Consider the following 17,312-nt stretch of genomic DNA (forward strand, 5'->3'; position numbering starts at 1 on the left):
TACCTATCTAGTTGTCTGTCTATCAACATACCTTACTTTCTATCTTTTGGATGTTTTATTTTTTATCACTCATTAATTCCCATTCTCTCTTTATTATGCTATTTTATTTATTTCGCCGCTCCCCTCCCTCTTTCACACCGTCTGTTCTCTCTGTTTTCTAATTTATATCATTTTGCTTTTAATAACACCCCTCTCACTCTCATCACTTCCTGTCTTGTTATCTGTTTATTTTCAAACACAACGTAAGAACAAACATTCTATGGTTGTAACAATTTGATTTAAACCCTTCAGTAGCTGGACAACTTCACAACCAAGATGAATCCGGACAAAAATACAATTATACCGTCGTAAACATAAAAAAAATAATTTCACATATTTATATAAGTACATTCTGCTAGATTAACTGGCATTAAGAATCAATCAGTACGAACAGTATACAACAAATTCAACCTAGACTAGCATATGAATATATTCATTTAAAAACGATGATTTGGATAAATAAAATTTGTCAAGTTTTGTTTAATATGTACATAGATAACTCGTCTGTCGCATGTATGATTTAGGTTTGACGAAGACTGACTGCATTCCAATACGAAATTAATTGCACTTGAGAAAGAAAGTATAATCAATCAGTAATTATTTCAGATTAAAACGCAGGAACATAAATCAAATGTTGATTCTGATGAAATTTATGAATCCTTCCTGCAACTGCTTTCCAGTTTCTGAATATATTGGATAATACCAATCCAAGCCGTGAAAGGCAATATCATAGTTAACCCATTCCACATCGACACCATCATCTTTTAGGCGATGATAGTAGAATATGCCGTCGTCGCGCAAGGGATCATAGCCGCAGGTGACGATGTAGGCTTTCGGCAGTCCCCGCATATCTTCGCGAAGGATCGGCGAGAACCGAGGATCCAGGACGGTATCTTTGAGGTCATTCCAGATCGCCTCGTTGCCGAAGTCGCTGGATTGGGGCGGGGCGTAGTACGCAGGGTCGCGGAAACTTTTGGGGATCAGTGAGTGGTTGAAGGTCTTGCGGAAGCGCGGGGAATTCTTGATGGTGGCGGAAGTGTGGTTGTTCGCCGACATCTGCTCGACCAGGGAGTCGTTGAGGATTCCGTTGAAGTACGCGCTGAAGGTAAACCCCGTGATGGAGTTTTCAAGCCAGGTTTTCTCGCCGAAGACATGGTTGTTCTTTTGGTACGAAGGTGTCTGGTAGTCGAAGTGCTGCAACCAAGGGAACAGGTGCACCTGGAGACGGACGTCGGGAAGGGTTGGGTCATCGTGGATGGCTTGGACGATCGCAGCCGTGAGGTAGCCGCCAGCACTGTCACCTCCAACAGCAATGCGAGTTGGGTCGACTCCGTAGTCGTCGGCGTGTCTCATCAACCATTTAGCAACGGCTACCCCGTCATCGTACGCTGCCGGGAAGGGGTGTTCCGGGGCCAAGCGATAACTTAACGAAAGTAGAAAATTGGAAAGTCAGCTAGTAAAACCCCTCTAAAACAAAACGAAATATTATTGCATTTCTTTCAGATAATATAGGCTAATGACACGTCAGGGTTTCATGACATTTTGTCCGGCGACAATTGCTCCGCTGTGAATTCCACACACTAATGAATAACCAAATTCAATCTTGGATTTAACACTACTCCCTATCCCAACCCTAACCCTAAACCTAACATAAAACCATATTGCAACCCTCAGGGGCGGATCTAGGATTTTCCAAGGGGGGGGGGGAACATTTTCCCGATGAAAAATTTGACTAGACAGAAGTTTTAATTTACATTACAAAATTTAATTTTGCTTCTCAAGGGGGGAGGCGGGTCGGCTGTGCCCCTGGATCCGCCAGTGGCTACCCTAACCCGAACCCTATGTCTTAGAAGAAGTAAAGCCCGCAGCAATTGTCGCAATTGTCGTATCACCCATGTCAGACATGAATAAAAGACCCATCCCAAAATTGGTTGTGAAAATTAGATTTGTTTGATAAGTTTGCTTCATAGATCATTCATCATACAGTAAAAACAGCTAAAAACATTTAAGCTTATTATTATTTTTCTCTCTCTCCTCTCCCCTTTTATTTATTGATTGGGAAATTATATGGACTGCGATCACCTGCCCGCTGTGGCGCCACCCCTGTTTTTATTATCATGAATTTCTGATAAAAAATGTAGAAACTTACTCGACAGATATCACAACCATCCCTTCAAGATGTCTTGCTATATCACGGGTACCAATCTCATAGATATCTATTAGGGGGGAAAAAGAAAGACAGAGAGAGAGGGGGGGGGGGGGGGGGAGAAAGAAAAAAGAAAGAATGAAAGAAAGAAAGATATATATATATAGAGAGAGAGAGAGGGGGAGAGAAAGGGAAAGATAGGAACGGGGAAAGGAAGGAAGGAATGGCTAGATTAATTGCTGTCTGTAACTTAAGGGCGACTGGTAAGCTTTCTTGTGGGTTGTGGCAAATGATATTCTCCATTAAATGTTCATTGGTGATTATTTAGCACGTAAGAAAGCTTCACCAGTCGTTCTTAAAGTCGCACTCAACTTACGAACAGCTTTATAAAGACACCCACCCGGTGAGGTAAATGGGTACATAAAGTCATCCATTGAAATGCTTAATTGTGCACTGTACAAGGCTTGCCAACCTGGAGTCAGGGTACTAATATCAAAGTGCCTTTTGAAGCACATAGAGACGTCGAATGTATGTGATTTGCGATAATAAATGAACATTATCATTATTTTCTTTATCATGAAGGGTGATTTCAAGTCCGGTGTTTGTGTTGGAAGCTCAATTCTTATCGTCTTTCCTCGCTCCGAAACCAATTACAAGTTTGCAAAAAGTGATATCACAATATTATCGGGTCAACACCTAGTGAGTGACTTTTCAGTACCAATTTTATTTCATGTTTGGTGCTATGTTGATGTAAAAATTGACCTAAATCCAACACCAAAACGTCAACACTTAATTTGAAATCACCCAACAACCACTCACCAACGCTTCCAACAGTAAGACCGCCTCCATGAAGAAAGATAAATGCAGGCCGTTTCTCTTGCTTTCCCTCTGTGTGCTGGTAGAAAAGTACCCTGACCCCGTCAAAGGTCGTGTCATCTAACGTGACCTCTGACCCCTCTGATTGTGACGTCTTACCCGCTCCTAACTGATAGATTTTGGCTAGAGCTGTAAGGCTAGTTTGTATGACAGAGAAATCAATTGTTGAACCTCCGCGGACCAGGTATTTTAGGTACATCTAAAGCAATCGAAAATAAGAGAGGTTAAATGGTGATACAGTTCTTTTTTCCATTATTTCATTTCTAAAAGCCCGTAACATTACAAAAACTTTGATATAATAACTTAATAACGTTGAACGACATTTACATACATGTGATAAATTGAAATATAATTAACAAGCAGTCAAAATATGCGCTCCAATGAAGTGCATAAATCGGAAAAGTGGGTGAAACGCTTCGAAGCAGAATGCTTGTAGATAAGGATCCATCATCATCATCATCATCACCATCACCACCACCACCACAACCACCACACCGTCACCATCATCATCATGATCATCACCATCATCACCACCACCACCATCATCACCATCATCACCATCATCATCATCATCATCATAATCATCATCATCATTATCATTTTCATCATCATCATCATAATCATTTTCATCATCATCATCATAATCATTTTCATCATCATCATAATCGTCATCATCATCACCACTACCATCACCATTATCTTCATCATCATCATCATCACCACCACCACCACCACCATCACCATCATCATCATCATCACCACCACCACCACCACCATCACCATCATCACCATCATCATCGTCATTACCATCACCACCATCATCAACATCATCATCATCACCACCATCAACACCATCATCATCATCATCATCATCTTCATCCGAAGAAGGAGGAGAAGTAAACGTGTGGAAAGACGTAAAAAATACAATTTGACTGATGTCATGCATAGTCATACCCCTCTTTCCTTTCCTCTAACATGTCTAATCCCACTTTCTAAAACTTTCCGCGGTCCATGAAAAAATATACATCAGTAATTGTTGATTTGATACAAATGAAAAGGAGGCGAGTATAGGCAATGGTGATGACTCAGGCAAAATCAAACTAAATAAAAAAGATGAAGAAGAAGAAGAAAAAAATAAGAAAAATATTAAGAAGAAGAAGAAATAAATAAGAAGAAAAATATTAAGAAGAAGAAGATGATTATGATGATGATAAAAAAAAGGAGGAGGAGAAGAAGAGGAAGATAATGATGAAGAAGAAGAGGAAGCAGAAGAAGAAGAAGAAGATGAAGAAGAAAAAGAAGAGGAGGTACTTACAATTGACTTGCTAAATCGGTATCCAATGGTCTTCCAATAAAACTCCAGTTTAGCGTCCATATCGGTTGGCATGGGAACGTACAAGATGATGCCGAGGTAAACCCCGCCCACCAGGAAAAGCATTGCAACTGACAACCTCATCTTGCGTTGGTAGTCCGTCTGTCTGCACACCAAGAAATTCGATTTCCATAATAATTTATCAATTTTTTTCTAAGTAATTTCACCTTCACAATCTTACAGTGGCTTGAAATCGAATATTCATATGAATAAATGCCATCAAACGTGAAAAAGCAAAGAAGTGCACTGGCCCCTGTCCATACCTTCCTTTTCATTTTCTTATTTCCCCTTTGTTATATATAAGTAGAATTGTAAGAGCAATTACATTAATTTGTTTAGTTATTTTCTCTTTAAGGATATTCATAGCATAGAATGATTAAGAACATTCCAGAATGTCTCATTAAAGCTGTGGTTAGGCATGTCTATTTAATAGGCTGAATAATCTCTGTTATTTATGGAATATAGACAATAGACTAGTGTCAGTGAAAAGAACAACAGGCTCCACTGTGGTCATTCAAGCGTCTTCTAAAATTAGACTGCTCGAGAAATTGGCAGATCAAAATAATAGCAGGGCCCGCTGGGAGAACAGTTTTCGGAACTGAAGCGGCTTCCCTGGGTAAATATACCTATATTATTATTATTATTGTTCTTTTTTGTATACAATACTAGAAGCTTCCAGAATAGTGAATACTAGAAGTTTCCAGAATAGTGAATAATTTGTATATAAGCTGGCAGTTTCTTCAAGGAGATCATCATATCAGGTCAGAACTCGAGTTTCACGCCAGACTTTATGTCAAAACATAGTTTATTTCCACCTGGAATACAACGTTTATCTTCTGTAGAATTATTTGCACGCCATCATCTAACTGTTTGCAGTGTTTTTGAGAGAGGAACTCTCAATTCTCATCGAGATCATCAACCTGTTTTAATGAACGCTTTTCAACCCATGGACTGTTAATCAACATCGACTTCACGGACATTTCAACTCGTTACAGTGACTCTTGTTATTCATCGTGCTTCCACATTAATTTCATCATCGCCATCATTGTGAACTTTGATTTAAGGAATTTTCGCCAGCCAGCTTGGATAATATCTGGTTCGTAACTTGGATTATAATCAGCACTTCAAGATACGTAAGATTAATATTTACTTATATTTTGTTTAGTGATCTATATATTTCCTGTAATAAAAGAAAAGGAAATCAAATTCATAACTAATTCTTCATTGTTATTTGTTGCAGTATCGTAATACCTTTTCAAATATTTATTTTCTTCCATTTCCCCTCTTTCACGACTTGGAGCAGTCGCTCCCTGCCTTCCCCCTGGCGCCGCCCCCGTTAAAAAAATGATAATGAGCTTATACCTTTATGTTTTATTTGGTTGAGAACGCAAAAGGACTGCTTTTGGAAATTCTATTGGCATTTCATTGGTATTTTCAACAACTAGATTTGTAGCCGAGAATCTCCGAGAACATCTTTCAAATACCATGCTTCCTTCTTAAAGGTCAAGTCCGCCTCAGAAAAATGTTGATTTGAATCAATAGAGAAAAATCAGACAAGCACAATGCTGAAAATTTCATCAAGATCGGATGTAAAATAAGAAAGTTATGACATTTCAGAGTTTCGCTTATTTTTAACAAAATAGTTATACGAACGAGCCAGTTACATCCAAATGAGAGAGTGGATGATGTCACTCACTCACTATTTCTTTTGTTTTTTATTGTTTGAATTATACAATATTTCAATTTTTACGAATTTGACGATTAGGACCTCCTTGCATGAAGCACAAAATGTTAAAATAGATTTAGATTTATTCATTTTCCGTTCACAAAGCACAACAAAATCAAACTTAAAGTACAACATCAATCGAAATAAGGTATAAGTTAATCGAAATAATGGAATTCCACGTGTTCAGGGAGGAACTTCACTTCACATGACAATGACGAAAAAATGAAAATATTTCATATTTCATGTAATAAAATACAAAATAAATAGTGAGTGAGTGATGTCATCAGTTCCTCATTTGCATACCGACCGAGATGTGCATATAACTGTTTTGTGAAATGAAGCGAAACTTTAAAATGCCATAACTTTCTAATTTTGCATCCGATTTTGATGAAATTTCCAGTGTTATGCTTTTTGGATTTTTCTCTTTCTATTCAAATCAAGTTTTTTTTAGGGTGGACTTGTCCTTTAATAATTTCCCGCTCTTTTCCTCATTTTTTTTTCGTAGTTTAACTTAAACAATAATAGGGATGGATGCCCCCGCCGCCCGCTGTTGTTGCCTCTGACGGATGAGGAAGGGCTATAATGGTATGAAAACGGATTAACGTCTTTTTCAGCCGGGGAAAGCAATTTCCTTTTGAAGTGTTTTATGATCTATTCATAGTAAACACTACAGACTGGTTATCTGTAAGGATGAGACGGAAATTTCAAGATCTATATGTATCAGACAAATATTCATAATAATCATTTGTATGGCACGCATATAGGGAATCAATTAAATATATATTTCACTTTAAAAATATATCTTTCTCTTCCACTAAACCATTTCACTTAAGGAAATTTATATTTCACTTTCAAAAATATATTCCACTTTATAAAAAAAATATATTTCACTTTAAAAAATATGTTTCACTTAAAAAAAAAAGAGTATTTCACTTTTCCCCAAAAAATATGTTTCACTTTTCAAAAAAATATATTTCACTTTTCAAAAAAAAGATATTTCACTTTTCAAAGAAATATATTTCACTCTTCTAAAAGATATATTTCACTTTTCAAAAAGAAAATATTTCACTTTTCTAAAAAAATATATTTCACTTTTCCCAAAAAATATATTTCACTTTCCAAAAAAAAATCATTTCACTTGATACATTTTAATTTTGAGAGAAAACAAATCCTTTCACTTTTGTTGGATAACACATGCGGCTGCCGTATTAGACCGTAACTATCCTCACGGAAATATCCATTCCTCTCGCTACGAAAAACATTTCACTCGTGTTGCAAATTCATTTCACTCAATTGCAAAAAAATACGTTCCTCTTTTTTCTCGGCCTGTAGGCGGCGCGCACCATTGTTGGCGGGACGAGGAGAAGGTACATGATATATCTATCTTTCTATCTATCTATCTCTCTCTCTCTGCCTAATATATATCTATCTGTTTAAATATGTCTATCCTTCTATCTATCTATCTAATATCTATTTATTTCGTTTAATATGTCTGTATATCTGTGTATTTATCATTCAATCTTTATATCTATCTATTTACCTACCTATCTATCTTATGTCTATCTGTTCAGAATACATATGTCTATCCGTATGTCTACTTTTTATCTTTCAATCTAATAACTATTGATCTGTCTAAATAGTTATGTCTGTTTATTTGTTTGTTTAACTATTTAATATCTATCTATCAAATTTGTTCAATATGTTATTCTATCTATCTACCTATCAATAAATATATCGATCTATTTTCTCTCTCTCTCTCTCTATCTATCTATCTTTCTATCTATCTATTTATCTATCTGTCTGTCTATCTGTGTATGTACCTATGTATCTACCTGTCTCTGAATCTATGTGTATATCAAATATGATATCATCACCGCTGGGAATCATCGTATTTTTTTTCATCAATCATTATCAGTATCAGCCTCCTCATCGTATTTTTTATCGTCAATGTCTATCTGTCCGAAACCTATCTATCTGTTTATATCTATCTACCTATCCATCTGTCTATCTATCTATCTATTAATCAGGGGCCGCGGAATACGGTTTTCAAAGCGGGGGGGGGGGGGCTGACCATGCAAAAAATCACAATCATACGGTCATTTTTACGGTTTTGGAAAAAAGTAAAGGGGGCTGCCCCCCCCAGCTTCCGCGGCCCCTGTTAATATATATCTATCTATCTTCTATTATCTATCCACCTATCATTTATCTCTCCATCAATCTATCTATTTATCTATCTTTCTTATATGTATCTGTTTGAATATGTATATGTCTGTTTGTCTATTTATCTTTCATACTTATATCCACTCATTTGTTTAAATAATTATGTTTGTTTATCTCTGCATCTACGACAGACCACCTAATTCGTCCGTACGACGAATTAAAATCTAATTTCACTTGTTACATTTTAAATCTGAGATAAAACGAATCCTTTCACTTTTGTTGGATAACACATACGGCTGCCGTATAGACCGTGAGTAAATTTCGTTCTTCACGTAAATATCCATTCCTCTCGCTACGAAAAACATTTCACTCATGTTGCAAATTCATTTCACTCAATTGCAAAAAATACGTTCCTCTTTTTTCTCGGCCTGTAGGCGGCGCACACCATTGTTTGTGGGACGAGGACAATGCACCACGAGGTGGGCCCATAAACACAAATTGTAAAGTTTGAATTTATCGCTGATTATGCACAATAGCCAGGGCAATCAGCTGTTGCATTCGGCCCTACGATCAATCACTAACCTTAGCACGGTCTGGCTATACGTTTTGTAGGCATGAGGCATGAATACTTCCTACCTACGGAGCTGAATGGTCAAGGTATAAGTGTTGAAATTTCCCTTTTCTCCCTTCCGTCTGTCTTTTACTTCATTGACATACGATGGTCATAATGATTGATGAAATGAAGCTTACAAAAAGCTACATTTCACCGGTCAACTCGCTTGTACCTGCACTGCAAAACCAAATTCTCTCCATTTTGTATGAGACATGAATGGGGGGTCACCATCCTTAGAACAGACATAAAAAGTGAGTATACGGGACTGAAGTTGGGTAATGACATCATGGACATTCTCGGCTAACACCACAGAGATGTATACTAATTGCGCGTTATATAAGTATCTCTATGGCTAACACCAACCTTTTCGGGCTGAGCGATGACGTCATCATCCATCTTCAGTCCCGAATACTCACTTTTTATGTCTGTTCTAAAGATGGTGACCCCCCCCCCCTCATCACGTCTCGGACAAAATGGAATTTGGTTTTGCAGTGCAGGTACAAGTGAGTTGACCAGTGAAATGTAGCTTTTTGTAAGCTTCATTTCATCAATCATTATGACCATCGTATGTCAATGAAGTAAAAGACAGACAGAATGGAGAAAAGGGAAATTTCAACACTTATACCTTGACCATTCAGCTCCGTAGATAGTGTATGTAAAAAGCATTCATGCCTCATGCCTACAAAACGTTATAGCCAGACCGGCCGTGCTAAGGTTAGCGATTGATCGTAGGGCCGAATGCAACAGCTGATTGCCCTGGCAGCTGTGTATAATCAGCGATAAATTCAAACTTTACAATTTGTGTTTATGGGCCCACCTCGTGGTGCATTGTCCTCGTCCCACCAACAATGGTGTGCGCCGCCTACAGGCCGAGAAAAAAGAGGAACGTATTTTTTGCAATTGAGTGAAATGAATTTGCAACATGAGTGAAATGTTTTTCGTAGCGAGAGGAATGGATATTTACGTGAAGAACGAAATTTACTCACGGTCTATACGGCAGCCGTATGTGTTATCCAACAAAAGTGAAAGGATTCTTTTTATCTCAGATTTAAAATGTAACAAGTGAAATTAGATTTTAATTCGTCGTACGGACGAATTAGGTGGTCTGTCGTAGATGCAGAGATAAACAAACATGAATTATTTAACAAATGAGTGGATATAAGTATGAAAGATAAATAGACAAACAGACATACATATTCAAACAGATACATATAACAAAGATAGATAAATAGATAGATGGCTGGAGAGATAAATGATAGGTGGATAGATTAATAGAAGATAGATATATTAACAGGGGGCGCGAAAACTGAGGGAGGGGGGCTTCAGCCCTCCCCCCCCCCGGCCCCCCCACTTTTTTCCGAAACCGTGTACAAAAACGTAAAAATGACCATATGATTGTGATTTTTTGCATGGTCCCCCCACTCTGAAAACCGTTCCGCGGCCCCTGAATAATAGATAGTTAGATGTAGATAGATATAGATAGATAGATAGATAGAGATAGATAGATAAAGAGACAGATAGATAGATTTGTATATAAAAAGTGAAAGGATTTGTTTTCTCTCAAAATTAAAATGTAACAATTGGAATGATTCTTCGTCGAAAAAAATATATTTTTTTTTGAAAAGTGAAATGAATTTTTTGGAAAAGTGAAACATTTTTTTGGAAAAGTGAAATATATTTTTTTGAAAAGTGAAATATATTTTTTTGGAAAAGTGAAATATATTTTTTGGAAAAGTGAAATATATTTTTTTGAAAAGTGAAATATATTTTTTGGAAAAGTGAAATATATTTTTTTGAAAAGTGAAATATATTTTTTGAAAAGTGAAATATATTTTTTGAAAAGTGAAATACATTTTATTTTGAAAAGTGAAATATATTTTTTTTGAAAAGTGAAATATATTTTTTGAAAAGTGAAATATATTTTTTTGAAAAGTGAAATATACTTTTTTTGAAAAGTGAAATATATATTTTTTTAATATCAAAAGTGGAATACAATTTTTAAAAGTGAAATGGTTTAGTGGAAGAGAAACATATTTTTTTCAAGTGAAATATATATTTAATTGTTTCCCTATGAGCGTGCCATACATTTGTGATATCTACAGCATATAGGTTCAGAAAAGTAATAACAATAACAAGAAGATGATGTTTTATCTAGTGGGGGCTGGGGGTCTTGTCCACCCCCCCCAAAAAAAAATCGCGACAAAGGGAGAAAAGGAGAGAGAGAGTGGGGGGGGGGGAGAGAATACTACAAAAAAGTGGGAGAGGGGCGGGTGAGGGGGTGGTGTTGTGAGGGGGACGTTTATATTAGGTCACTTACAATACAAGGTCATATACTAGAGCAAACCTCAGGAGGCACCAAACAATCGAATATCGAAGTTATCGAATAACATCACAAACATTTATTTATGCTGATTTACAACCTATTATAACACGGTGTATGATGAGACAAGCACATTGTTTATTGAAATAAAAGACATTACCTGCTTCAAAAACCGGAATCCTGTTAGAGCAGATTTGTTTGAATTCCCGCACTCATATATGGCTCAAATTTTGCGCGAACCAATGTCGTCTGCTCGTCGTACAGCTACAACACAGGAAACAATCTTGACCTTTGTGGGCATAGTGTCTCTTCGGGTTGATAGATAAACAGTGCTGGATTAAACAAGCATTAAATCGATATGCTTTGTTTAACTTAGCAGTGCACACGTCTGATTAATGAATAACATGAAATTAAGAAATTGTTCTAAAGACCAACATACGGGACAGATTAATGGCGGGATCCACCGTTTTTCTCCCGGGGGGGGGGGGGGGGGGGAGGTATGACGCGCAAGGAAATAAGATACAAACATGATCAGACCATTCATGATTTTTTAGGGATATTACCCATTCTAATACCATCACCAGCGACGTACGAGGAGGCATGTGGCGTATGAGTCGCGCGCGAGCGGAACGAGGAAGTCATAGTGATAGTCTTTTAAATGAAAATATAATTTTGAGATAGAGTATGAAATAATATCAGCTATCATCACTCTTGCCCTTCTCTTTCATTCCTTTTATTCTCAATTTTCTGTGTTATTCTTGGTCGTGGAACCCCTTTTTAGGAGGGGGGGGGGGGGGTCAAGTGCCTAGGAAGGCCCCCCCCCCATTTATAAGCCAATAATCTCAAAATTTCCCCCTTCCTCCCTGTACTTTATTCTCTGCATCCCATTAGCCCCGATTTCATGATTTTCACCCCATTATCTTTCCTCTTCTGTAAGCGTTGGAGAAGGATCGAGGGATGTCCCAACTTATCCCCTTCTTTTCAAAAGAGAGGGGGTCAATTCACCAATCTCCAAATGTGAACAAGTATTTGCATAATTCATTTCAATCTGTTTCTTTTTCTGTTTCTGTTTGTGGTAACTCCCGTAGGAACTCGGCAGAACAGCATTATGCTGGTAAGCGCCAAGCTGGTATATAACCAATTACCTATGAAACATTTTACGTCTAGGTTAATCAGTCATAGTGGCTGACGTAATAGACGACAGATATCACTCTCGGGCCTTCTTATCAAAGTGGAGACAAGACAGAGTTGGGATACGAACTCATAACCTTGCGATTATGAGTCCAATGCTCTAACCACTGGACCACACGACCAATCTATACACCCTATGAAAATCGGCTAATACTGGGATTTTACTGCAATTTTACACTAAGACAAGTGCGAATGTTGCAAAGATACAACTGAAAATATTCTTCCAAAACAGAAAATAGGTAATTTTAGCAATCACATCGGAGACGCTTTCCATAACGCAGAAAATCTCTTGTCAAAGCCCCTCATAACAAAGTAGCCTTTGTCGAAAATCAATGAATCAAAACTGTAGTGTCGTTATGAACACTACATTTTCATTTGCGTTATCCTGGCAAACTACATTTGCATTTTTTTGTCCTGTCCGAATCTTATAAAGACGATGTCCTGCGCCGCTCGGTCCACCAATCTTCGACAAAGACCTCTAGGTTCCATGACATTTGCTCAGGATACAATTGCTCTGCTGGAAAATCAACACGTTATGCCAAAACTAAAACATAACCTTCCAAACTAAATAAACCCTAATCTTTATCTATATATTATTCTGAGCAAAAAAACAACAACTGTAACCCTGTGCCCGATATCAAGACCGGAACAAATATATCACAGAAGCTATTATGTCGTGTCACTGACCTCTAATATCTCAATAAGCCAGTTCGTAGTTCCTTTCTGCGCATGATCAAAAGATTCTACGCATGATCAGAAGAAGGTCATTTGTACTAAAGTGACATGGTGCTTTAAAATCTAATGAGATAAGCACCAACTTTGATGCCTTGATTATTCATATATTCTTTTGAATTGTCGTTTTCATTTACATCCACAAAAAACAACAATGCTTCTACGAACGACTGGTATTTCACAGTTTGTCAAGTACATTGTGCAACATGCTAAGATATGCATTCAAAGTAGGAATGCAACAAATACCTTCATTAAGTGTTCATTGGTGTGCTATTCTAGTCACCTGGTCTATTCAGTTTCTCCATCCTGCTACGTAAGGCAAGCTTACGTAATATCTTGCTTTGAAATCTGCCTATCATGATGAAAGAAATGAAAGGTCATTTGACCAAAATTGCCCATGAAGGAACTACGAACTGGTCTATAGTGATTAGACGGGCATTTTTAATAGATTCTGAACGTTGCAGAGAGCGTCTACGAAGTGAATGCTAAAAAAAACGCTAACGTATACAATATGTCTGACACTTGGTTGCACCATAATACTGTAGTAGTTGGAAAGTTGAACCTACTTGTCTTTATGCCACGCGCTGGTTACATCGGCGAAACCAACCACAGATCGACTACAGGTATTACGTTATTTCCAATGACATGGAATTCGTCGGTTTGGAATCGGTCTCGTTGGCGTGAATAACTTTACAGTGGATCAGATTTTGTTGTTTGTGAAACAACAATCGTTTGCCAGGAAATATATTTAATAATAATAATAATAGTAATAATAATAATATTATAATAATATGCAATTTTTTATATAGCGCTTAATACAAATGTTTCTATAAGCGCTGCATATTATTACCCGGGCTTTAGCACGGCTACCCTGATCGGGTGCATCAAGCATTCAAGGAATTCCTGGCAAATGTAGATAAACGCCTTGCCAAAGGACGCTACTGCTGTGGTGGGATTTGAACCCCGGACCTTGTGGTTCACAATCCGGAGACTTATCCACTGAGCCACAGCACCTCTACATAATAATAGTAAATATAGTAATAATAGTAATACTATGCAACATTAAAGGGGAATGAAACCTTTGGAACAAATAGGCTTGTGTAGAAACAGAAAAATCAAAGAATAAGAATGAAGAAAGTTTGAGAAAAATCGGACAAATAGTGAGAAAGTTATGAGTATTTGAATATTGCAATCACTAATGCTATGGAGATCCTCACATTGGCAATGCGACAAGGATGTGTGATGTCACTGATGAACAACTTTCCCTTTTTAATTTGGTGGACTATAAAATACCCTCAAAATGTCTCTTTTTGCTTTTTCTTATGATGATACAAACTCTTTATCCATGATGTATTCTTGAAAAAATATGTATTACATGCCCTCATGTAGAAAGAACACATGATTTATGGATAGATGTGATAAAAGAGGCAATTCAAGTGAAATATATACTAAAGTAATGGGGAGAGTTGTTCACAAGTGACATCACACATCTTTGTCGCATTGCCAATTTGCTATCTCCATATAGCATTAGTGATCGCAATATTCAAATGCTCATAACTTTCTCATTATTTGTCCGATTTTTCTCAAACTTTCGTTGATCTGTATCATTGATTTTTCTGTTTTCACACAAGCTATCTTGTTCCAATGGTTTCATTCTCCTTTAATAATTTCAGCGCATGATACAATGTTTCTTAGCGCTGCATATTATTAACCCGGCTTTCGCACGGCTACTTTTATCAAGGAATTTCTTCTACCCCACGTATCCATTTACTACACCTGGATGGAGAGTGGCATACTTAAATGTAGACAAACGCCTTACTAAAGTGCTGCAATGAGATTCGAACCCCGGACCTTGTGCTTCAACATGTTCAAAGTCCGTAGATTTATCCACTGGGCCACAACACCTCAGATTAGCTCCTGGTTATCTTAAACGATGGCTTTACCCAAATGGAGATTGATGCCTAAATGCAGCGCGGCTTCAGCTCACTTTGGAAACAATGTTTACTTATTTGTTTCATATGTTTTTAAATCTTGCCAGGTTCCATTCAAAACTAAGACATGAAGTATCTCTCACTGAATGTGAATTATTTTGGATTTTTAATAATTAAGTCGTATCCATAACTGTATATATCAATCTGGGGTTGAACAAGATTAAAGAGTTTAATTTTACAATAAAGAAGACAAATGTTTGTATTTGGGGGGGGGGGGGGTGCATCCGTGGGTTATTGCATCGATAACGGCGTACTGAGGACCGAGATTTAGGACCACGCGCCCTCCCAATTTCTTTCCTCATCCACTCACTCTTTCTGTCTTTTTCTTACCTCTTTCTATCTCTCAGTCGAAATCTACTTTATCTTCTTCTTCATACCCCCATCCGTCCCTCTATATCTGACAACATGTTCTTGGAACGAAAGCTCGAAAAATCAGAGTTACCGGAAGCTTTTATGGATTGTCATCACACCCGCGAAACACCACACCGTCCCGCACGCGTGGTGCTTCATAATTCATTAACTTCTACTGGCGAAAAATTATCTCGCGCGAGGTGTGCTGATTCGGGCGCCCGCAAAGGTAAGCATAGCGCTGGCTGTTTGGACACCGGGCAAGATGGCTGCTTTAATCCGCCAGAGATCCGTTGCTCGAATTTCACGCGTTGACGCGGCCGAAGAAAGAAAATCTTTAATTAATCGAGCATCAACCGGTTGTGTGTTGCCTTTTCGCCAGGGGACATTAACACGAGCAATCGCCTGTCATCTATTATTGGAGTATTTTGATACCGACTAGAAAACTAAACCCCCTTCTTTTCTTCAGATCAGCTTGACGTTTAGTCTTCTTTCGTATCGTAAAATCTGACTCTGTTTTGACGTCTCCTCGCGTTAGATGTCGGCATGGTTGGAATGCATAAAAAAAGTTGGAGATCACTCATGTCCTGGTAATGATAAAGAAATCTGGGATGATTGTGATTGTTTTGATAACTCTCTCGTCATTTTAACAAAATGAATTAAATGAGTCAATTCTGTTGGCATTCAGTCACAATGTTGACGGTAAAGGAAATGTGCATAGAATAATGTTCTACTACTCGTCAATCATTTAATTCATTCATCACTGTATCACTTTCAATACTGCCTGTGCATGGTAAACGACATAAATGTTTTGACATCCTGCGATGCCTAAAAATGAATATCCTTCATCCTAGATTGGAAAACTTATCATGATACACATAAAGGATAATCAATGATAATAACATAGAAGAGCTAGCTATAAATCAAGTTGTTGATAACAAATGTCTTTACCTACTCCCTCATCCATCAAAATCTATAAGATATGCTAAAGATTTATGATTTATACAGTAAGATTTAGAGTTAGACGAAGATTCGGGTGGGGGCAAGCATATAGGTGGCACATGCCTTTTAGCAAATGCGCTCATTTTGGAAGAATACATGATAAAGCAAGTCCACTAAATTTCACTTGTCAAATTGTTTCAGCCACAAATGACACAAGTTTTGTACTTTAATTCCAATGGATCAAAATTTCTGATCAAACCAATATCACCATGATTGTAGCCAAACTTACACGTCAGCGGTTTTTTTTAATGGCAGTTATTTTCCCCAAACCACACACCTTTGTCTGCACATGCGCATAACAATATCTATTTTCTCGCCGGTGACGTTTGCTACTGAAAGAGCGTGTAGCAACTGAAAAGCTGCGCCTATACGATTTTTTCATGATCAAAGTGTTGAAAGCTTCCAAGTACTGTTTTAACAGCGCCATCTATGATGACTTTGGAAAACTGACCCCAACACTTGACACAACCAACGAATTGTTCTGTGGACACAACTCTTCATGCGTATAGGTAGATTTAAAATAAAATGACAGTTTGTTTTGTAATGTACACATTGTACTCCTGTCGGAAATGTACAATGGCATTCTCTAGGACCAAGGGCGTCACCGTCGTTTCTTTATATCCAATACATCCACATTTTTTCTCTAAAAACATGGACACTGAATCTGGATCTGGACACGAAATTGAAGAGTTGAAATCCTTCTAAATAAAACGTTGTTGAAAGAACATCTTTAAAATGGTGGCAGCGGTGGGATTGAATATCAATGCCACAAATGGTGCCTCAATGATTGGCAAAA

At 37.6% G+C, this 17,312-nt stretch overlaps 1 protein-coding gene across 1 annotated transcript; it reads right to left on the reverse strand.

Annotated features, from left to right (window-relative positions):
- Positions 1–370: 370 nt before the first annotated feature.
- LOC121429388 (arylacetamide deacetylase-like) lies at positions 371–11,541 on the reverse strand. Its single transcript, XM_041626365.1, has 5 exons — positions 11,413–11,541; positions 4,377–4,539; positions 3,005–3,260; positions 2,189–2,255; positions 371–1,462 (listed from the first exon to the last, which is right to left on the reverse strand). The coding sequence occupies exons 2-5, from the start codon at positions 4,515–4,517 to the stop codon at positions 667–669; spliced, it is 1,260 nt and encodes a 419-aa protein (XP_041482299.1). The 5' UTR covers positions 4,518–4,539; positions 11,413–11,541; the 3' UTR covers positions 371–666.
- Positions 11,542–17,312: the final 5,771 nt, after the last annotated feature.

This window comes from Lytechinus variegatus, chromosome 16 (genome assembly GCF_018143015.1).
Source record: "Lytechinus variegatus isolate NC3 chromosome 16, Lvar_3.0, whole genome shotgun sequence".
Classification (NCBI taxonomy): domain Eukaryota; kingdom Metazoa; phylum Echinodermata; class Echinoidea; order Temnopleuroida; family Toxopneustidae; genus Lytechinus; species Lytechinus variegatus.

What these genes read in the sequence shown, in the direction of transcription:
- LOC121429388 (XM_041626365.1), bottom strand. Translation starts at nt 4,517, where the DNA reads ATGAGGTTGTCAGTTGCAATGCTTTTCCTGGTGGGCGGGGTTTACCTC. An exon ending in ACCGATTTAGCAAGTCAATT is followed by an intron (nt 3,261 to 4,376) that starts GTAAGTACCTCC and finishes CGATTGCTTTAG; the next exon opens with ATGTACCTAAAATACCTGGT. An exon ending in ATGGTTGTGATATCTGTCGA is followed by an intron (nt 1,463 to 2,188) that starts GTAAGTTTCTAC and finishes ACTTTCGTTAAG; the next exon opens with TTATCGCTTGGCCCCGGAAC.